The sequence below is a fragment of the Pseudorca crassidens genome, chromosome 9, assembly GCF_039906515.1.
Source record: "Pseudorca crassidens isolate mPseCra1 chromosome 9, mPseCra1.hap1, whole genome shotgun sequence".
Taxonomy (NCBI): domain Eukaryota; kingdom Metazoa; phylum Chordata; class Mammalia; order Artiodactyla; family Delphinidae; genus Pseudorca; species Pseudorca crassidens.
In genome coordinates, this window is record NC_090304.1 from 53,029,769 (window position 1) to 53,052,456 (window position 22,688).

At 45.7% G+C, this 22,688-nt stretch overlaps 1 protein-coding gene and 2 pseudogenes across 5 annotated transcripts; 1 reads left to right on the forward strand and 2 right to left on the reverse strand.

Annotated features, from left to right (window-relative positions):
- Positions 1-22,688, forward strand: part of LOC137230606 (anaphase-promoting complex subunit 13 pseudogene) — a 69,595-nt pseudogene that overhangs the window by 41,726 nt on the left and 5,181 nt on the right.
- KCNE3 (potassium voltage-gated channel subfamily E regulatory subunit 3) lies at positions 5,576-15,958 on the reverse strand. Of its 5 annotated transcripts, XM_067750294.1 has the most exons (5): positions 15,791-15,958; positions 14,447-14,532; positions 10,265-10,425; positions 9,668-9,797; positions 5,576-7,222 (listed from the first exon to the last, which is right to left on the reverse strand). In XM_067750294.1, the coding sequence occupies exon 5, from the start codon at positions 7,180-7,182 to the stop codon at positions 6,883-6,885; it is 300 nt and encodes a 99-aa protein (XP_067606395.1). In that variant the 5' UTR covers positions 7,183-7,222; positions 9,668-9,797; positions 10,265-10,425; positions 14,447-14,532; positions 15,791-15,958; the 3' UTR covers positions 5,576-6,882. The 5 variants fall into 5 exon arrangements, with proteins under 5 accessions (XP_067606395.1, XP_067606393.1, XP_067606392.1 ...); XM_067750292.1 differs by lacking the exon at positions 9,668-9,797 and having other exon boundaries at positions 14,447-14,529; XM_067750291.1 differs by lacking the exon at positions 9,668-9,797.
- On the reverse strand, positions 21,695-22,445 carry LOC137231320 (RWD domain-containing protein 4-like; annotated as a pseudogene).

Consider the following 22,688-nt stretch of genomic DNA (forward strand, 5'->3'; position numbering starts at 1 on the left):
GGAAAATGCACAGTGAGGGGTGCAGCTGTGAGCTGCCAGCAGCCCATGTTTGCAGCAGTTGGGTGATGGGTGCGTTGACCCCAAGGATCCGGGCAGAGTGTCACTGTATCCACTCCTGGGAGTTAGCAGTCATATTTAGGGGCTCCCCGAGCACTTTGTCTGTACCATTCTTTTGTCAGTTGCCCCTGATGCAGGGAGGAAAAGTCCAGAAACAGAAGTCAGGAGACATAGATTCTAGTACTGACTACTGCTGCGTGATCTTAAGTATGTTACCTAAATTATCCTGGCCTCAAGACTAGCAATAGTCAATGTGGTTCAGTAACAGTCCTTACCATTCATATTTTACAAAGTGTTCTCACATCCACTTTTAACTGAATCCACCAGACCAAACTCTCTAAACCAAATGAGAGAATGGAGATGGAAATGTCTTGAAAGATTGAAAGCATCATACACAAACACATGTGAGAGATTATGTAGCACAATACTCATAATAATGTTGATTCATTTCACCAATACTTATGGAGCATACACTTTGTGCCAAGCCGTATTCTAGTTGATGAGGGCATAGAGATGCATTAGACATGGTCCCTGCTTGCACCTTTGCAGTGTTTCTAGGAGGGGAAAAGACATGCCTGGAGAGTACATTGTGGTAAAAATTATCAGAGAATTATAAGCAGGACAATAACATGAGTGAAAGAAGCCTCCACCTGTGAAGAGGAGGGTAGTTCAAAGTAGAGCTTCATAGAAATGGAACCGTTTTCTAGGTAGAAAAACAAGTGGGTGAGCTATCCTTGCCCCCATGAAGACAGGGACTGTGCCTTTCTTGTTTGCTGCTATATTCTTTTGTCAAACACATTGCCAAATATCTTGGTTGTACTTAATAATTATTTCTTGAATGAATGAATGGTAATCCAAGAGCAGAACCGTAAGCCTGTAGCTGTCCCACAGAGATCTTTTGAAATGTATTTAAATAATCTCATCCTCTCTCCAACTGAGGGAGGTGCATCAATGATTCACATTAGATCTTTTCTTGAGATTTAACCCTTCTAATCTCCCAGCAGATTCTGTGGCTGGTCTCTATATGTTTCTCTTATTCCCAGTGTTGAGTTAGTGCTGTAGGGACTCAGGGACTCTTACCCAAGAGCTGTCCCAATTGACTTATTATTCCCATAAGCACTGTGACAATGACCTCTCTTCTCTTTGAGGCATCTTGCTTGGGGGTAAAAGGAGCTGGGCGAGGACAAGATTGTGACTGCTCTACCATGAAGGGGAGCAGAGAGGCCAGCCACAGAGTGTGCTAGGAGATTAAGAGTGTTTAGTTTCAAGAAAGGAACTAATGTGACTCTCAAAGGGACCAGCTATAGTGGGGAGAATATGGGCTTTGAATTTAGGTGAGTCTGTGTTAAAATCTAGACAGTGCTACATATTAAATGAATGTCAAACAAGCTATTTCACTTCTGAGCTTCTGTTACTTCATCTATGAAATGAGGTTAAAAAAATAATTACCTCTAGAGCTTCCCAGCACAGTGCCTGGCAGAGATTGGTTGGTCATCAAATAGTAATTTTTCTTCCCTTTCTTTCCTGTTCACTAATTTCCTTCTCTCCTGCTCCTAGACCTCATTCTGTCACAGTTTAACCATAGATGGGTTCTCTGATTTCATCCAGGCAGATCATGTTCTTGGTTTCCTAGTGGCACGTGAAAGAGGATTCTTTTTCCTACACAAAGCTGGCTGAAAGACTTGCTTTGTCTATTTCCCCTTTGCCTAAACAAATATCTTGGATATTACCACTCCAATGAGAGGAGAGACCAGACTCACCAGAGCCAGAAAAAAAATAAATAAAAGAGCAAAAGTCACATTCCCAGGACAGGCTTAGTTAGACCTGCAAGGCTCCCGCCTGCACCCCTCAGAAAACATGACTGAATCAGAATAATAGCACTTCTTCCTCTTGGCAGGACTGTACTTTTTTTTTTTTTTTTGGCCACACTACACGGCTTGTGGGATCTTAGTTCCCTGACCAGGGATTGAACCCGCGCCCTCAGCAGTGAAAGCACAGAGTCCTAACCTCTGGACCACCAGAGAATTCCCAGGACTCTACATTTTTTTTATCATGACCCGTCCTGGGGAAAGTGAGGAGGGTAGAGTGAAGACCACTAGCTGTCCACAAAATCCATTCTTTCTTCCTTAGTAATTGAGGTTTGGCTGCTTGCAGCCAGCTGTGGCCATGTTACTGAACCCTTGTCAATAGATGTGAGAAGATGGGGTGTATGCAGCTTTTGCCTTGCTTGCTTAAGAGCAAATCTTAGGCTCTGGAATTCTGTTCTTTCTCTCTCCTCACTAACTAGAAATGCTTCAACCAGAGTAAACTTGGAAGCTACACGTTGAGGATGGCTGTCATAATCCCAGGTCCCTGAATGACTGAGTAGAGCAGAGCCATCCACCTACTTGGAATGCTGCCTTGGACCATACTACACTGGACCACCTAATCAAATCCTACCTCACATCTCCAGGAAACATCCATGAATACATCCCTCTCCCTCTTCTTGACCATCACATTTAATATTGGTTCCCCACATTTTCTGTACTTAAGTGTATTGTTTCCTATTGGGTTCTTTTTGGTGTAATCTTGTTTTGTTCTTTATTTAGTGTGTGCTTCTTGGCTCTTAAGCTAGAAGGAGATCACAAGATGTGACACTCTGCTTCTGCTCCCATTTCCCCAATAGCACAGCTGTTGTGGATGCTGACGGAGCCCCCGTGTGGCCCCTTCCCCAGCTGCTGTGAGTGTTGGCTGCTGTCACCTCAGAGCTGCTGCCTTCTCCAGCTCAGCCAAACGTGAGCACCCGTGGGAGGCTACATGCCCCCCTCTAGCAGCCAGCAGTCAATGGTGACTGACACAGGGTAGAAAAGGATAATCACTAAAGATGGGGCTGATCCTGTGATGAAAATTGAGCTTCAGAACCTTCCTGAGGAACTAGGCTGTTGCAGATCTCCAACCAAGACAACTGGTCTAGGCTGCAATTGCTCACAGGTGCCACCCTTCTCCAGAGACCTGCCCTCAGCTGATGGGCACCTCCTCACAACCCTCCTCTCTTCCCCCTCCCCACCAGGGTGGCCCCCAAGCAATGACTGACTGATATGCGGCATAAAAGCCCGGCCCCTTTGCCTCAAGGGGGTGTAAGTCTGCCTTGTGGTTTATGCCCCAGTTCCCTGTGGATCAGGCCAGGGCTAGATGTGACCTGACATGTACCTTGTTTGTCTTGTTCCCTTTCCTATCTACTTCACTCTTTCCTTTGCATGTTTCCCCCAAAAAGTGCTCCCTCAATAAATGCCTGTCTCAGACTTTGCTTCTAGGGAACCCAACTTCAGTCTACTGATGTCAATACTCTGCCGTCATCTTCCCAAATCATCTCCGGGGACCGTTCAAACCCATGGTCTGGGCTGGGTATGCCATGGTGCTGAAATTGGGCTGAGAGTGAGGAAGGAGCTATGTGAAGAACAAGTGGGCTCTACTGAAGTAGTTGTAAGGAATACCTGCTACATAGGGATGTTATGAAGGTTTTAAAATCTAAATGAGTTAATGTCTGTAAAATACTTAGGCCATAGCCTGACATGTAGTATCTTAAGTATTAAGTGCTTTTAAGTATTAAGGCAGGGATTTCTTTGATCATTTTCATTTGTTTATGTATTCCAAGTGTGCCTAGATGAGTGCATGGCACATAGTAGGCACTCAGCGTCTGAATGAGTGATTATTGAAGTTTTGCTTTGAGGGCCCAAGGTGATGTGCTGGGATCTGGCCAGCAGAGGGCAGAACCAGTGCAGCCAAAAGAGCCTATGGGCTGAAGGAGGCAGTGGGATAGAGCTGGGGGGAGACCCAAGGGGAATACCTACATCATAAAATATTAGAATGTTTAAATTATACCTTAAAATCTTATATTTTTATTTAGCCCAACGTTGAGTGTACATAATGAGGTATATTGAGCCCCTTGCGGAGCACAGGCTCCGGACGCGCAGGCATGGCTCACGGGCCCAGCCGCTCCGCGGCATGTGGGCTCTTCCAACCACTGCGCCACCAGGGAAGCCCTGGTAGCTCCTCTTTTGAACTACCCCATACTCCTCTCAATAAATCCCCTTTTGTGCTTATGCTAATACACACTGGATTTCTGTAACTTACAAGCAAAAGAATTTGTATTACTCTATTTTTAAGCCCTGTGAGTATAAGGACTGTGTGAAGGGGAGTCTCCCCCATAGATGGGGACACTGAACTCCCAGCGCAGCCACTCTGGGCTGCTTCCTGCTCCATCCAGCCGCCGACCTGCTCTCTTCAGGAGGGTGGTCTTGCCACATTTCTGCCTCCAAGCTTCCCTTGTCTTGTTCCGTTCATTCCCTCTGCCCACGTAGATCTGTCCTATCTCTCAAAGCCCAGTTCAAATTCTACCTTTCTCTGGCTCCTCTGCATCCACTCAATCTCATTTCTCAAAATCCTGATAGCATCCATTACCTGACATTCATTCTTATTCTTGTTGGGATTCCGTATTTTATTTGGGTGTTTGGGCTGGACGGTCTCCAAAGTCCCATCCAGCTGTAGACTTCGAGTCCGTTGTCCACCTATATGTCACGTCTTCTTAAGCAGGTCTCCACCTTCTCTCTCAAGAAGATATGAGGAAAGGCTTGAGAGCACACGTGGGGCTCAGCACTGATTTGCATGGAATCAACATTCCTAACTGGAATCAACATGACTAACTGCTCATGGGAGCAAATGTGTTCTGTGATCCTCCATTCAAGTAACACACAGGTGTTTATTTTCATTTTTTCAAAGTAAAAGTAGCTTCTCCCCCCTTATTATATAAGAAACATACTTACGGTCAAATAAATCAAATATTACATAAATTTTTAAAGTAGAAAGGGAAAATCACCCATAATCCTTCTCTTCAGAGATAAGTGCTCTCAAAATATGCTTTCAAAGTTTTTGATATACACAAATATGTATGTTTTGATAGGGCTTTCTGGAGACCCCATGGAGATTCCTTAATAACAGAAATTAAACAGAACAGTGGGAGGTTCCAGCCTGGGATTTGTAGCTGGCCACATTTCATGTATTCAGCTGAAGCATGTGAAACTACTGATATTCAGCTGTTTTTGACCTACAAGCACAGCAGTTTTGTGTGTGTGTGTGTGTGTGTGTGTGTGTGTGACTCTTGGATTCATTGGAACTTCCTGACTTTTTTTTAAAATAAATTTGTTTTTACTTTTGGCTGTATTGGGTCGTTGTTTCGGTGTGCGGGCTTCTCATTGCAGTGGCTTCCCTTGTTGCAGAGCATGTGGGCTCTAGGCGCACGGGCTTAGTTGCTCCGCGGCATGTGGGATCTTCCCGGACCAGGGATTGAACCCGTGTCCCCTGCATTAGCAGGCAGATTCTCAACCACTGCGCCACCAGGGAAGTCCAGCACAGCAGTTTTATGTGGTTCAAATCAATGTACGTGAAGCCTAGAATATCAGATCTGGTAGAGCCCTTAGAGACTTTCAACTATTTCAACTTTCTATTTCACGGTGCTGAAGAAGGACAAGAGTCAGAGAGGGAAGTGTCTAGCCAGTTTATATACCACACTGGTAGTAGAATCAGGGCTGGTTCTCTTTCCACTGAATCAGGTACCTGCCTCTTTTAATATGGTAATCTTCTGGGTGTGATAATAATCTTCTAGAAGCAGATTTCAACTTGATATCAGAAAATTACTCACAGAATTCATTCAAAATGTTAGAGGCTGCCTTAGAGGTAGTGAAGTCCCCAGGACTGGAGATGGGGCTGGGAAAGGCACTGGGACATTGGTGGAAGGGCACAGGGACCATGGAGCTAATGAGGCTTAACAGTCAGGGCTCTGTACTTGCATGGCTCCTTCTTAAGATCTTAGGAGGGGCCCCAACAATGTATTAATATGGTGATATGTTTTTGTAATACTTGCAAAAATAAGATATTTTAAAATTCTTTTTCTTAAGGAGGGCCCCCCAGAATTATATAAGTTTCAGGCCTAGATCCACTCCTAGGTAGCACACAGTTTTGCAAAGCACTAGGCAAGGTGACCAGAGAACCTGGGTTCCAGTCATGGTACTGCTTTGGCCCAAATGGGCAGAATGGCACTTGCTCTGCTTCCCTCACGGGGGGTAAAATCACAAATGTTAAATGGGCTGAAAAACATAAAATGTGAAAAAATATAAGTAAGTAACATAACTTAGATTTCCTGTCTGTGATATGAGATAATCATTGCTGCTTCTCATGGTCATTGAAGATAACACATCAAAAAATGTGTCCTCAGGGCATTTTCCTGTCTCATTTCCCTCTGCTACAACTTCCTCTTTTCCTTCCTCTAGCCCCTAGCCCCCAACACTCCGGCCACTAGAACACTCATTTGTCATTATATGTTGCCACTTTTATATATATATATACATATATATGTGTGTGTGTGTGTGTGTGTATATATATATATATATATATATATTTTTATTATTTATTATTTATTTTTTTTGGCCACACTGAACGGCTTGTGGGATTTCAGTTTCCCGACCAGGGATTGAACCCAGGCCCTTGGCAGTGAGAGCACGGAGTCCTAACCACTGGACCACCAGGGAATTCCTGCCACTTTTATATATTTGTTCAAAGGGCTCCTACTGTCTGTAACGTCTATCTTTGCTGGAAAAAATCCTTATCCACAAGGCCTAGGTCTGCTAGATCCTCTCCTCCTTCCCCAATGATGACCTCCCTTAGTACTGTTTCTTGTTGATCTTACAGATTAGAACACTGAGGCCTGATGTAACACATAGCTGAGCTCTGGAGGCCCCACAAGATAATCCTCAGGAATCTTGATCTTCTGCCATCCCCGGCCTCTTAGCATTAGAGCATAGACACACGGTTCTTGATGTATACATGATAGGGGTCACTGCGCTTATCCACTTTGCGGGAGCGGGTGTATCCCAGGATGAGGCTGCCCACAGTGGCAGCAAATAGGAACATGACGAAGAGAATGTACATGTAGGAGTTGTCATCGCGGCCAGGTAGGCTGGCCCGCCTCTCCTCAGTCAGGTTGTCTGACCCTGGCCGGCAGAGCAAGTTGCTGTGAAGAGTAGCATTTAGAGCCTTCAACACAGTGTGCAGGCTCTCATACCAGGTCTCAGTCCCATTGGTGGTCTCCATAGCAACAGGGATTCAGGTGGGGGAAGAATCGGAGGATGCTCTAGTAGTGACAGAAAAGAGAGAGGATGGCTTCTGTTACTTGTAGATTGAATGACCTTCCCACTCCTTCAGACCCCAGCTAAAATCCCAACATCACAATTTATTCTAACTACTTGTTTGCTTGTCTGTCTTCTCCACTAGACTGCCAGCCCAAGGAAGGCAGGGAATGTGTCTGTTTTATTCACTGCTATGTATGAGCACTTATGACAGCACTCAGTAGGTGCTCAATAAATACTTGTGGAAGGAAGTCTTCCTTGACCATTGTAAGCATGCTTATCTGTCCTTTCTTTGGGTTCTAAAAGTCACTGAGCTTTAGGCTAGAAGGGCCTTAGGGATTATTTAATGTAATTTCTTCCATTTTACACACAGGCCCAGAGAGAATAGTTGGCTTGTCCATGATCACAGAGAATACTGGAGGTAGAGCCGAGGTACAGCCCTGCTCTTCGATGGCCAGCTCAGAGCTCCTCTGGCCTCCACACCAGCTCTGGGGAGGACTGTGTGGCACAGTTAGAAGACATTCCTCAGAACTCTCCCTCAGCACAGTTCTTTCTTATGCTCCACAGATACCATGTAGAAGATGTTTAGGGATGGCTTAGATTTCCCCCTACCTGGAGGCCAGAGGCTGGGTCACTTGACCTCTAAAGCATCCTAGGTCCCACTCTAGGTATTCCTAGCTATTGAGGAGAAATTCTGTTGGAAAGGAGGTGGCTGGGGGAGCAGGCAAAGGCTGATAACCACTGCAGGCACTGGGCCTGAGGGCTTTGGAGTGAAAGGAATACTCAGTCCAGTTTGGGGTTATACCCACCCCAGAGAGAAAAGACACTAGCACCTCAACTATCCTGCCTTCCAAAACAATGTCACTGTGTACATGGCATATAACTGGTGATAGCAGATGTTCCTTTTCCTTCCTCTCAGAGATCCTTAGTCTACAATGTAGAAAAATAGCCAAAGGCAGCCTTGTATCCTAGTCTCTGGAAAAACATATGTCATTCCTTTAAACGAGGCTCCATGCTCACTTCCTTCAGGAAGCCTTTGTGTGCTCCCAACATACTCCACAAGCTTTATCATCGCAGCCTTCCCTTTGCCCCAGCACTTACATATAAGGCAATTTGTGGCTGTCCTCTTGCTATTGATAAGGGTTATCAGCAGACCACATGCTCCTGGTCAGAAAGGCTGTGTCTCTCCTCCAAGTCTAGGGGACTACCCTAGTTCTCCTTCCCTCAGTGGTCTCCAGTAAAGAAGGCCACTTTGGCTTTCTCTATAGGCCAGGCACTCAGTGTTCACTGACTGGTTCCAAAGCCCTCCTTTATCTAGGTAGAGCTGTTTAACTTGACTATTAACCATCACGTCTCTTCCCCGGAAAAGATGACAGTTAGTTATGACCATGATAAATATTCATGAAGAACTCTAAGAATGCAGAATTTGGGGGGAAGAATCAAAATAATACAGCAATAATCCAGGACTGGCCCACAATTTATGCAAGGCCTTGGGGCCCCCTGCCATCTAGTACTCGGGCAACCTTGTCTGGATGGAAAAGGGGAAGAGTTAAGATCGAGGAGGCATAGGTTCTCATCTACTATCCCACTTGTCAGGCAACAAGTGGGAAAACAACATCACTGTGTACATGGCATATAACTGTGCCTTCCTCTTTCCTCATACGGGCTAATGGAAAGCAGGAGCAGCACAATGAAATTAATGGCTCAGTGAATCACCTGGCCAGTCATCGTTTATGGAGGCCCACTCCTGGGCAGCCTTATTCTGGGAGCTCTAGGAGGCCAGTCCCTACACTCAGGGGCACAAAGCCAGCTCTTAATGTGGGAGACAATGTAGGAGCTACTGGGGCTTAAAGGAAGAAGGGATGAATTCTGACCAGTGCTCAGAGAGTGTTCACAGTGATGGAAGAATTTGAGTTGGACCTTGAAGGATTTTTTGGAGGTAGAGAAGGGAAGGGAAGCAAACAGATGGACTAGAAAGCACACTTTGAAGAATGGAAAGTAGCATAGAGTGTAAGATGCGTGAAAGGATAAGATAGGATGTGGGATGGAGACATTGGCCCAAACCAAATCATAAAGGGCCTTGAGTGCCAGGCTGCAGAGTTGGAACTTTACCCTGTAGGTGGAGAAAAACCATGGAATGATATTTTAAAAGGGGGTAAAATAATCAGATCTGTGCTTGGAAAGGACACTCTGGCTTCTGTGTGGAGTGTGGAGTAAAGAGGGCAGGGATGGAGGCAGGGAGCCCAGTGATAAGTGAAATAGTGTGGGTTCAAGGTGCTGAGTCCTGAGCTGGGGCAGAGGGGATGACAAGGTGGGGGCGGGGACAGATAGAGGATGTGAGAGGCATTTGGGGGTTGGAATGGCTAAGGCAGTGGTTGCAGGAGGAAGGGGCCTCAGACAGTTTTATAAGCAGACAACAGACAGATGGCATAAGTGCGGGAAGAGCTCACTTTGAGGGAAATAAGTTTCTTGCCCTGTTTGCACTTCAGTTTCCTCATCTATCAAAAAAGATTATCACCAGGAGTTGTTGTTCAATGGGTACAGAGTTTCAGTTTTGCAAGATGAAAAACTTCTAGAGATCTGCTGCATAACAATGTAAAGATAGTTAACACTACTGAGATGTACCATTAAAAATGTTAAGACAATAAATTTTATGTTGCTTTTTACCACATTAAAATTTAAAAAAAATTTTTTTAATTAAAAAGGAAAAAAAAAAAGATTATTATCTCTGCTCTGCCCCCTGCCCCAGGCTTGCTTGAGCATATACTTTTATTACAGTGAAGAGGATTTTTTAAATACATTTTAATAAAAAACACGGTTTTCATTAAAATGAAAATCTGTTTTTCATTTTTGAGAAGTAAATACATATACACAGCAAAAAAAAAGAAATTGAAGCAGTACATACAATGAAAATGCAGTCTCTCTGTTCCCAATGGCCCAGGTTTCTTTCCCAGGGCAGTCACTGTCACCAGTTTTCTTCGATAGCCTTGCATGGGGGTTTGAACTGACGAGGCAGACGGAGGGCCACCTCCATCTGGAAGACTCACCAAACAACAGCAAATTCACTGGCTCCTAGTCAGCTCCAGGAATCTCCCTGTGGGCGCCCTAAGGCTCCTCAGCCCCTCCGGATGTCCTGACATGTCTTCAGGATGTCCCTGGACACATCTGGGGTCTCAATATTGACTTTGGGAGCTGGGAAGGCCCAGAGCTGGGTGGGGAGGGGACAGAAAAAGAAGGAACTAGACACACAGAAAAAACTTCAGAACGAGGGTGGATCACCCGAGGCCAAGCCCCAAGGGTTGTGCAATAGCTGTGCTTTGGGTGCTGACACCCTGCCGCTTCCCCTCCCCTTCCTGCAGCAGCTGGATCAGGCCAACCTAGGGTTGCAGTTATAGGAGCTGTGCCATGGCCAAGGGACATCTGACTGCTGTCCCCCGACTCCAGATTCACAATGTCTCATCTGGGTGACTTCATGAGAAACCTCAGTTCAACACATGAGCTGCTGCTCAGGGACCAGCTAACAGTGTAGTCTAAAACATCCCCTTTCCCCAGGGTACTGGCATCTTAGCAGGAGCCTCTAAGAGGCTGAAAGGGCCTGAGACCCAAGGAAATGATGTGAGTGGCAGAATGGCAGCCAGCAATTGGGTTGCTATTTTATGTAGGAACAAATGATGTTACCAATCAACCTATTTGGATAGACTGGGTATAAACATAGGCATGGCATCAACACTATCTGTACCATAGCTTTGTTGTGAAAATTAAAGAAGAAGAGTATGCAGTGCCTGGCACTAGACGCTCCACAGATGTGGTGGTGGTTTTATTTGTGCAGAGCAGAGGCTGGCAAGGCCTTCAGAGTCCATCTAATCTAACCTCCCTCATTTTACAGTGAAAGAAATGAAAACCAAAGAGCTGTCTTGGTTCAGCTGCTACTTGTGTGACTTTGGGCATGTGACTTCCCTTTTCTGGGCCCCAGCTTCTGTCTGCATCTGTAAAATGAAAGGGTTTTTCTATGTAATCTTATAAGGTCCTGATCAGCTCTAACATGAAGATACCACAAAACCATACGTGAGATTTGGGAGATTGGGTAGGCTGTGGGGAGAGGATTTGGGGGGCTCTCTAGAGTCCCTCAAATCACGAGATAGAGAAGACTTCAGATTCTTTCCTCACAGGTTAAGATGCTTCAGAGTCCCAGGACTGAGTTACACTTAGTATTCCAGCCTAGATAAACTGAAGGCCAAATTTGCTGACTTGTTCATTTTTCCTCTTTATAGCTCACCTGCCAGGGTGATCTAGCCTGGGGGAGACAGACTCTGTGTTAGAAAGTGGGGGTAGCGGGAAAGCATCGGGAACAGGGTGGACTCTGAGGTGGAGTTCAGTGAGAGGAGTAAAGGTTCACAAAACCATTTATTCCTCACACCCTCCTTCCAGTGCCTCTCTGGATAGACCTGGATGGATATTTGTAGTTCTGATGGAACGTGCAAAGGAGCCACAGTTGCATATCTTTAGAAGCTGGGTTGAGGTGGGATGGAGGACCTGTGTGCAAGGAGAGGCAGAGAGCTCATAAAGGGGCAGCTTGGTTCTCTATGACCTGCCTCTGGGACCCAAGTTGGGAATTGGCAGCTGGCAATGTGGGGAATTTTGTTCCTCTTTCTGAGCTCCTTGTCTTCCCTCTTCAAGACAGTTGCTGATTGTGAAGGTCTATGGATGGGGAAGACAGAGCTTCTGCCGTGGAGAGTCCCTGACTTGAAACAAGAGATAATCATTTAGGAAGGGAGATGAACAGTGACTGAAAAGAGATTTTGAAGATTGTTTAGAATCTAGATTCTAGGCCAACCCCTCCATTTTGTAGTTGAGAAAGCTGAAGGTCAGAGAGGGGAAGTGACTAGTCCAAAATGACATGGCTAGTAAATGTTAGAGCTCTGATGAGAACCCAGGTCTTTGGGGTGCTGTTCAGGTGCTCTTTCCGCTACAAATGGCAATGTCTTCTGGCATCTGAGCTGCATATCACACCAAACACAGGCTCCTCATGTCCTGGGGCATCATCTCTTCTAAGGCCACCACTACTCCTTTTTCCTGCACTACAGATTCTTGCTCATCTTTTTTTTTTGGCCGCACCACTGGCATGTGGGATCTTAGTTCCCTGACCAGCGATCGAACCCGCACCCCCTGGATTGGAAGTGCGGAGTCTTAACCACTGGACGGCCAGGGAAGTCGCTCTTGCCAATCTTAACTGAGGATCCAGTAAGGGGAGAAGTTGGTAACTTTTGGAAGAGTTAACCTTCCTTTCTAGCCTTGCTCCCCATGGCCCTTTCTGCTCCAGACCTACTCCTGCTCTTCTATACACAAGCCAGGTGCACTGTCTTCCTCCACACCCTGATGTCACTCTTTCCAACACATTAACAGCTTTGCCCAAGCTGTTCTTGACTTGAGCTCGCCTGGCCTCTAACTTGGGAATGGAGGCGTAAAGCTGGGACCTGGAGGATGAACTGGATATCTTAGTAAGGTTTTCTTTCAGGTTTCTCTGGGGAAAAGTGAAACGCCACCATCGGTTCTTTTGGTTTCCCTATGCTCTGTTTCAGCTTCTCTTGCAGAATGAGTGTCTGAAGTGCTTGGAAATGTGGTAGAGAGGCAGGGGAAAAAGGCCACATAAAGCAAGTGGATCCAGAGATAACTCCTGGGAATGCAGAGTTTTGCCTCTGGCCCCTCTGGTGGTCTTATCACCACCATGGGCTGGTGGGAGAGGAATCTTAACGTATAGTTAGAAGGAGACACAGAAATAGAATCTGAGCTGGAAGGGATCTTAATAATCACGTCATTGGTGTAACCACCTCATTCAACCAGTGGGAAAAACCACCCCACCCCAAGAGGAAATCACTTGCTCAAGGTCTCACAGCCTAGGAATTGGGACCAGAAACGGGTATCTCATCCACATATCTTTCCACTATAAGTCCTCTGTTGCCTATAGGACAGTCTAACCTCCTGCGATTATCATTCAAGCTCCTTTGGATATGACCCTGCCTCCAGCCCCATCTCACCACAGCTCTCCCCACTGCCTGTGTCCCATGATACTGAGCTATAGGCCATTCCCCAAACATTCCTTGCACTTGGACACCTCTTGCCTTTGCTCATGCTGTTTTCTTAGGCAAAAATACCCTTCCTCTTTTTTATCTGCCTAGTGAACTCCTACTCATCCTTCAAGACCCAGCTCCAATATAACCTCTGTAGATCCTCTCCTGAGACACCACCTTCCCCACTCCCTAGCCAGTTAAGTCTCTTCTTCTCATCTGTTCCTAAAGTGCTTTGCATAAAACCCTATTAGAGCACTATGCTGTATTGAAATTGGGTGTGTATATCTGTATAAATATAAATAGATATAGATATACTAAACTGTGCGCTGGGAGGTGTGAAGGTAGGGACCTGTGCCTCATACATTTCTTTATAGCAGGCACTCAAGAATAGGTGGATAAATGTCTCTTCTCATTAGACTATTCCCCCCTGCGCACACACATACGCATTCATGAAAACAGCTTACAGCACTTAAAAAGCAACTTCAAGGGCAGGCCAAAACAGATTCCATTTGGTCTGGGGAAGGGGAAGCTCAAAGAAAAGACACCATCTCAGTCAGATGGGCAAGTGAGTCAGGGGAGGAGGAATTCTAAGCCACCTTTGGAAGCCCAGATGTTCCCTGCACCGGAACCCCATTCAATCCAAAGGGCAAACATTCTTGGCCCCAAAACACCAGCAGCAGCTTAGCAACCCTCTTCCCTGTGTACCCACCCAGGGGGCAGCCACACACACACACCTGCTGCACACACACAGTCCAACTCCCAGTCTCCCAGCCTCTAATCTTGCCTTTCAGGTATGCCTTTCATGGTTCCAATCTTGGCTGTATGCTTGGCTATGTGACCTTGAGCACTGCATTTATGTTCTCTGAATCTCATCTATGAGATGGGGATAATTACCCCTGTCCTGCTTGCCTCACACGCAACTCGGGGAGACCAAAGGGGAAAGGTGTTTTAGAAATTGCAAAGTATTATGTAAACATAAGAGAGAATTATTGGGCAGCCTGGTCACCTATTTCCTTTTCTGTTTCCCTATCTCCTCCGCCGCCCCCCAGTATTACCAAGAACAGCTATCCCTATGTCCCCTCTCCCCATCTTAGGTTCTCCTACCCTCAGAGGAAGCCAGGAGGTTCTTTATTACTTTTCTTCATTCTCAGACACACTTACCTCCTTCAGAAGCCTTCCTTGTTTCTCGTCCTCTCTGATCAGCCCTGTAATCTCTCTCCATTTAGGGGTACCATTCTGTAGTCCTGCTGGTGATAGAGAACACACCAGAGTTGGAGTCAAGAGACCTGCCCCTATTTTGTAGACATGTCTAGCCGTGTGTCTTGGTTAAGTCATTTCTCCACTCTGGGGCCTCATTCTCCCCATCAGTAAGATGGGATATCTTGTCCTGCCTCCCTCTTAGTAGGCATTTTGAGCATCCACCCATTCAGTTTATAGATAGAAGTGTGTTTTGCAAAGTGTGGAGTGAGTGAGGGATGAAGGTTGTTTGTTCTCATCTTAAGGAGTCAAGAAAATCTGAAAGCAGTTTCCTTGCCTCCAGCTTGGCTCTCCTCCATTCAGAGCGGTTAACTGGCTGGATGCCAGGAGATAAAGAGCAGCTAACATATTTACAACGCACTTTTGTAGCTGAAGTGGAATCAGCCCTGGGCTAGGAGTGGGGAGAATTGGGTTCTACTTCTGTCTGGTCCCTGGTGTGACCCTGGACAAGCCATCTCCCCCCTGGGCCTCAGATTCCCCATACGCAAACTGCTGAGGAGTGGGGAGGGGGATAGGAGGAGACACTCTCCAAGGGGCCCTCACACAGGGCTCTGAACTCCTGTACTTTCTACACAAGAAACTCCCGGGCCCAGTCCCCTTCCCCCACATGCCATACGGAGTACATGGGCAACAGGACCAGGAGGCTCATTTTACATTTGGTGACCCAGGAAAAGAACGCACAAAGCACAGAGCAGGTGGGCGATTGGCACAGGTTTACACAACCTGTAAACTCGAACTCAAGTCTCCTGACTCCCAGCCTAGATCTATGTTACTAGTACTAGAAGACATCTAAGGGAGCTTCTAGGCTTTTCCCAGGACTGGGGCGCATAGGGCGAGGGGCACAATAAAGTAGCGAATGGGCAAGGCAACTCGCACGCTGAGCAAGCGGCTCCCGCCAAGCAAGAAGACACGCCGGGTCCCGGAGCGCCATTTCCGCGTGTGCTCTCGCTGCGGAGGTGCAGGTTGGTTGTTATATTGTGCGCTCGCATATCTGTGGATGTGGAAGGAGCTTGGGTGCCGCCGTCCCGGGGCCCGTGAGTGCCGACCTAAGCCCCCACGGTTTCCGGGCAAGGCGTGCCAGGAACCCAGCTTCGCGCTCCCACGTGCGCCCCGGGATCCCTGTGGCTCTGTCCAGGGGAGGATCAGTATGTATCTGCGTCGGGTGGCGGCCTCCAGGGAGGCGGATACACCCCTCATTTCTACCCCTGGCGCCGGCTCAGCCTTCCCGAGCCGGTGGGTGCGCCTTACCTGCCGGTCGGCAAGGCTCCCAGGGGCGCCGTCTGTTCGTTGGACACCTCGCCCTGGGCTCGCGGGTGCCCCGCACTGCGCCCCAAGGCGCTCCGCCAGCCCCCCTGCTCGCAGCCCGCGACCAGTACCGTCTGCGCCCCCTCCGCTCTGTGCTCCAACCCGCGCTCAGCTGCCTTTTCCCTTCCTCAGGGCGTCCCCTCACCCGGCCCCGCCCGGCCCCTAACACACCCACTTCTCCCGGAGCTGGCTTCGGGCGCCTCCGCCCAGCTGCTTGGCCTCACCCAGCTGTGGGCTGCGACCCTTCCGTACCCTGCAGCGCCTGCTTCCTGGACCTGAGACCGAATGTTCCTTGCTTCGCTTCAGCTTGCCCGGTCTGAGGAGGATCTCAGAAGAGCGTCTGGTGCTGGTGGAATCAGACCTTGCTCCTACGTGGTTGTATGGTGGCGGGCAGGACACTGCTCCTCACTGGGCCATGGCTTCCTCGCTGTAAAACGGGTACAGTTCCTGCATGCATTCTTCACAGGGTGATGGTTAGGGTCAGATGAGATCTTAGAATCCAAAATATTAAAGCCGGATGGTCACTGGAGAAATCATCTGATTCTAACACAAACCCTCTTTTCCAGACAGGATGCAGTTTGGGGAAGGGGCCCAGTTTGGGGAAGGAGACTTGCTCAGGCTCACTAAGGAAGTCACTGGCAGAGCTCAGACTCAGAATCCACTAGGCCACTCTCTCCCCTTAACCTCGGCCAATGTTTCATCCAAGTCTCAACAGTCCCTCACATGCCCAGACAACTGGTGTCCAGCCACACCACGCTGCTCCCTGTCCCTGAATACCCTTCACTTTCTGGCCACCAGGCCCTCACTCAAGCTGTTTCTTCCTTGCTGGGGACACTGCAGGTTCCAGAGAAGAGAAGCATCCAGGGATAGCTGGGAAATGAGGACCAGGAGGCCATGGGCAAGGGAGTGGACGGTGGCAGGGAATAGCTCTCAGGGACTCTGTGGGGAGTCATTATCAGAGCCCTCTTTGCCAGCCTCCGGCCTTGGGATAGTTAATAACAAACTGAGGTGACTTCCCTGGTGGCGCAGTGGTTAAGAATCCGCCTGCCAATGCAGGGGACACGGGTTCAATCCCTGGTCTGGGAAGGTCCCACATGCCGTGGAGCAACTAAGCCTGTGTGCCACAACAACTGAGCCTGTGCTCTAGAGCCCGTGAGCCACAACTACTGAACCCACATGCCACAACTACTGAAGCCCGCATGCCTAGAGCCCGTGCTCTGCAACAAGAGAAGCCACTGCAATGAGAAGCCCACGCACCACAGTGAACAGTAGCCCCCAGTCGCCACAACTAGAGAAAACCTGCGTGCAGCAATGAAGACCCAACGCTGCCAAAAATAAATAAATAAAATAAGTAAATTTAAAAAAAAAAAAAAAAACTGAGGCCAGCTCTGGCTCCCTTGCAAACAAAAATCCGTTCTAGGGCTTCTCTGGTGGCACAGTGGTTAAGAATCCGCCTGCCAATGCCGGGGACACGGGTTCGAGCCCTGTTCTGGGATGATCCCACATGCCGTGGAGCAGCTAAGCCCATGTGCCACAACTACTGAGCCTGTGCTCTAGAGCCAACGAGCCGCAACTGCTGAAGCCCGTGCGCCTAGAGCCTGTGCTCCGCAACAAGAGGAGCCCCTGCAATGAGATGCCCGTGCACCACAGTGAAGGGTAGCCCCCGCTCACCACAACTAGAGAAAACCCGCCCGCAACAATGAAGACCCAACGCAGCCAAAGATTAATTAATTAATTTTAAAAAAGAAAAGAATCAAAATAAATTTAAATTTTAAAAAAAAATCTGTTCTAGGTAGGACATCTGAGGCATATACCCTCAATCACAGAATCTCAGATTATATCTAAGAAGTGCTGTCATTTAAAAAAGACCTGGGGGGCTTCCCTGGTGGCGCAGTGGTTGGGAGTCTGCCTGCCAATGCAGGGGACACGGGTTCGAGCCCTGGTCTGGGAGGATCCCACATGCCGCGGAGCAGCCTGCCCCGTGAGCCACAATTACTGAGCCTGCGTGTCTGGAGCCTGTGCTCTGCAACGGGAGAGGCCGCAATAGTGGGAGGCCTGCGCACCACAACTAGAGAGAGCCCTCACACAGAAACGAAGAGCCAACACAGCCATAAATAAATAAATAATTAATTTTAAAAAAAAAAAAAGACCTGGGCTTCCCTGGTGGCACAGTGGTTGGGAGTCTGCCTGCCGATGCAGGGGACACGGGTTCGTGCCCCGGTCCGGGAAGATCCCACATGCCGCGGAGCGGCTGGGCCTGTGAGCCATGGCCGCTGAGCCTGTGCGTCCGGAGCCTGTGCTCCACAACGGGAGAGGCCACAACAGTGAGAGGCCCGTGTACCGCAAAAAACAAAAATAAAAAGAAAATAAAAAAAGACCTATCACATGGAGGGAATGTTGTACAAAATTGCTAACCTTCATCAAAACATGTTACTTCTGTCCCATTACTGGGCATATACCCTAAGAAAACCATAATTCAAAAAGAGTCATGTACCAGAATGTTCACTGCAGCTCTATTTACAATAGCCAGGACATGGAAGCAACCTAAGTGTCCATCGACAGATGAATGGATAAAGAAGATGTGGCACATATACACAATGGAATATTACTCAGCCATTAAAAGAAACAAAATTGAGTTATTTGTAGTGAGGTGGATGGACCTAGAGTCTGTCATACAGAGTGAAGTAAGTCAGAAAGAGAAAGACAAATACCGTATGCTAACACATATATATGGAATTTAAGAAAAAAAAAATGTCATGAAGAACCTAGGGGTAAGATGGGAATAAAGACACAGACCTACTAGAGAATGGACTTGAGGATATGGGGAGGGGGGAAGGGTAAGCTGTGACAAAGTGAGAGAGTGGCATGGACATATATACACTACCAAACGTAAAACAGATAGCTAGTGGGAAGCAGCCGCATAGCACAGGGAGATCAGCTCGGTGCTTTGTGACCACCTGCAGGGGTGGGATAGGGTGAGGGGGGAGGGAGACACAAGAGGGAAGAGATATGGGAACATATGTATATGTATAACTGATTCACTTTTTTGTAAAGCAGAAACTAACACACCATTGTAAAGCAATTACTCCAATAAAGATGTTAAAACAAGACAAAAACAAAGAAACAGAAAAAACATGTTACTTCTGTGTGACTTTTGTAGTTTCATATTTTGACCCAGCTACTTTTTTTTTTTTTTTTCTGTCTGGATATCATCTCTCAGGGGAGTCATCCTGACTCTGAGCAGGCAGTCTCAAATTTCAGTCTACCTAAGAATCACCTTGGCCTTTATTTTAAGTGAAGTAGACTTTTGGGTTCCACTCCAGAGGTTCTGATTCAGGAGATCTGGACTAGAGCCCAGAAATTAGCATTTAAAAAAAAAAAAAAAAGCTTCTGGAGAGATTGTGATTCAAGTGGTTCTTGAGACCAGCCTTGAGGAAACAGCCATGGCTCAGTAAGCATTCCTTCCCACATCCTGCCAAGCCTTGCATCTAATCTATAGGAGTGTTTATTACAGTTATGAAAAGTCACTATTTGTCCACCTCATTTACTAGATTGTGAATTCTCTGAAGTTAGGGATTGTCTCTTGTCCTAATAAAATTTTGGAATCACAGTCTTAGAATCATACCATGTTAGAGTTCTAGAATCACTTATTGATAGAACCTAAGTTGGAAGGACTCAGAGTTATCTAGTCAAATCCCTTACCCAAGAATTCCCTATATTTCTTTGTGTGTGTGTAATAGAGGTTTTATTGCTTATTAATTGTGTCATTCCATACAATTTTAAGTAAACAAACTTAGAAAATGATGATGGCAGTACTGATGAGATATTGATGATGATGGCAATATTGATGAGAATGTTCAACTGTTTTACACAAGGTAGTAAGAGGCACCACTGCCACCATCACCCCACCTCCGAAATTTATACATTTCATATAAAAAGAGTAAAAATAGTTCATTGGCATTTAACTAGCATTATTCTTTGTAATCTATGAACCATAAGCCTGAACAATTTCAGAATCTTCAGAGCAAAACCATTTTCTTCCACTAGCAAATGTAGCAGTTTCAATTTCTTTAAAAAAAACAAGCAAACAAATCAACGTATTCCAATGGTCCTGAATTTTAATGTTTATATCATATTAATTCAAGAAATAAAATGTGATTCAGCATTTGAAAATGAGGCTGAACTTCTTCACCATAATTATATTTACTTCATAATTCAAACGATTTAACTGAAGCCAGCGTTAGCCCAGTAAAAACCATGGTCACAACTCAACTGCTCTTTTGCTAAGGAAACTTCTTTAAAAGTTAGCTATTCTTTAAAAACTCAGACCCAAGCTGCATAACTGTGACTTGAGGAACCAACAATCAACCCTTCCAGATACCACCGCAGTAGTCCTATGTGGTTTTTGTGTTTTTTTAAATTAATTTATTTATTTTTGGCTGCGCTGGGTCTTCGTTGCGGTGTGCAGGCCTCTCATTGCGGTGGCTTCTCTTGTTGCGGAGCATGGGCTCTAGACATGCAGGCTTCAGTAGTTGTGGTGCACAGGCTTCAGTAGTTGTGGCTCGCGGGCTCTAGAGTTCAGGCTCAGTAGTTGTGGCACACGGGCTTAGTTGCTCTGCAGCATGTGGGGTCTTCCCGACCAGGGCTCGAACCCATGTCCCCTGCATTGGCAGGCGGATTCTTAACCACTGCGCCACCAGGTAAGTCCAGCCTATGTGTTCTTATAGCTGGGGAGCACATACAGAATCACTGTGAATCACACATACATATCAATAACTTGCTGGTAAAACTACACCAATAGTTTCCTCTGTTAATGATTTTTTTAAAAAATAAGCATGTACTACAGTTCAGCAGTTGAAAGACTTCTAAGTCTATTATTTTAAAGATGCTGAGAAATACATTTGGATACTTGAAAAGAAGCAAGACCAGAATTGTGGTTTTATATTAAACCATTTAGAAGACCTCAGTTACAAACAACTAAAACTACATAAATAGGAATTTCTTAAAACCATTTTCTCTTACAATACAAAATTAAATATTAAATAAATAGGAATTTCTTTAAACCATTGTCTCTAAACAATACAAAAATTAAATATTAAGGCATCTTTTACTCCCATCTATTTTGGTATATACAGCAAAGAGAAATGTTTTAAATAGGAACCAGCACTTCTATTCAAATGCTCTCTAATGTATTTGGCAGATTTGTTTTTATATTCTCCTGTTCAACATTCCATTGAAAGCTCTTATAATTGAACATTGTGACCGAAACCAGGGGAAAAGTATAAACAGATATTCGTTTATTAGAAATAAGCAGTTCACCCTTGAAAAGTAAAAAGTAACTACAAACAATATTATGAATAAAGTTCAAATACTAGTATTTAAATCTCTGAAGCAATTTATGCTTCAGTAATTAAGAGAAAGAAGAGATGAAGACTTCACTAAGATGAGAAGCCTATTAATATGGATCATGCTGTGGACTAATTGTTCACTCAGTATTCTGTCCCACTGGGATGAGAGTTTGAAAAGGGCTTCATATTCCTTTAAAAAAATTACACCGACTAGAATAAGATCATATGAGTTAACATTGATTATTATTCCCCGTATTTGTCCATTTACAAAGCTCAACTGGCTTCATAAAGTATACTAATCAGTAACATTTTCACCTTTTATTAAGGTAAGTTTATGAAAATAATTTAATACAACCAGATCTCCTCATGAACTTTCAGCTTAAAACATTTTTTATGTAAGAAATATTTCAAAAAAATCTGTTTTTATAAAAAGTCACTTCAATACCAGAAAAAAGTAATAAAAGATTTTGAACCCAGTTTATTTTTTAAAAGATGCTCTTCCCATGTCTCAAATTCCAAGTGCTATTCATCATCTTTAAAGCCAATTTTGCTTAACTTCACCACATCAACCCAGTTCCATCCTCGAGGAAGTTCTCCTTTGTGATCTGCTTTATCTACCAACTTATGCTTCTGGGCTTTTTTTTTTTTTTTAATTCTCTATTTTAAAAAAAAAATTTATTTATTTGGTTGCACTGGGTCTTCGTTGTGGCACACAGGATCTTCATCGTGGCTTGCAAACTCTTAGTTGCAGCATGCATGTGGGATCTAGTTCCCCGACCAGGGATCAAACCCGGGCCCCCTGCATTGGGAGCCCAGAGCCCTAGCCACTGGACCACCAGGGAAGTCCCCTAATTCTCTATTCTTTTTATTGAAGTATAGTTGATTTACAATGTTGTGCTAATTTCTGCTGTACAGCAAAGTGACTCAGTTATACACATATATACATTCTTTTTTAAATATTCTTTTCCATACGGTTTATCCCAGGAGATTGGATATAGTTCCTTCTGGGCTTTTGAAAGTTGTCTTTTTTTCTCACTTGACGGGGCTGCATTAGGAATTTCAAACAAGATGATATTTCTTGTGGCTGTCGTAGAATTAAGAGGGATGGTGATTCTCCATGAACTGTTGTTTATTGTCCTTCGCATATTCAAACAACATGTGGGTCATGGCGGTCCTTCCACTGCTTCCTGTAACTTGGCTGATATGCTCTGCTTTACAGCTGATGATATGATGCTAAAAGATGCGTTCATAGATATGACTGGAGGTGTTTGAGGATATGTTTCTGTCCAGGAAATCTCTATGAAGAAGGCTTTGGGATCACCATTTTCTCCTATCTTATACTGAAATGAAACTGGACTTAATTCCTGGAAACTTTTCATCTCCTTCATAAGTAGAATGTGGTGGCTCCAGTTCCATCTCCTGGTCCTTCTTGGCGCTCAACGCGCTGGTTGCAAGGCACCTCCCTTGGACTGCATTCAAGACAGCAAGAGAAA

Excerpts from the sequence above, each read along its gene's own strand:
- KCNE3 (XM_067750295.1), bottom strand. The coding sequence starts at position 7,182 with ATGGAGACCACCAATGGGACTGAGACCTGGTATGAGAGCCTGCACACT.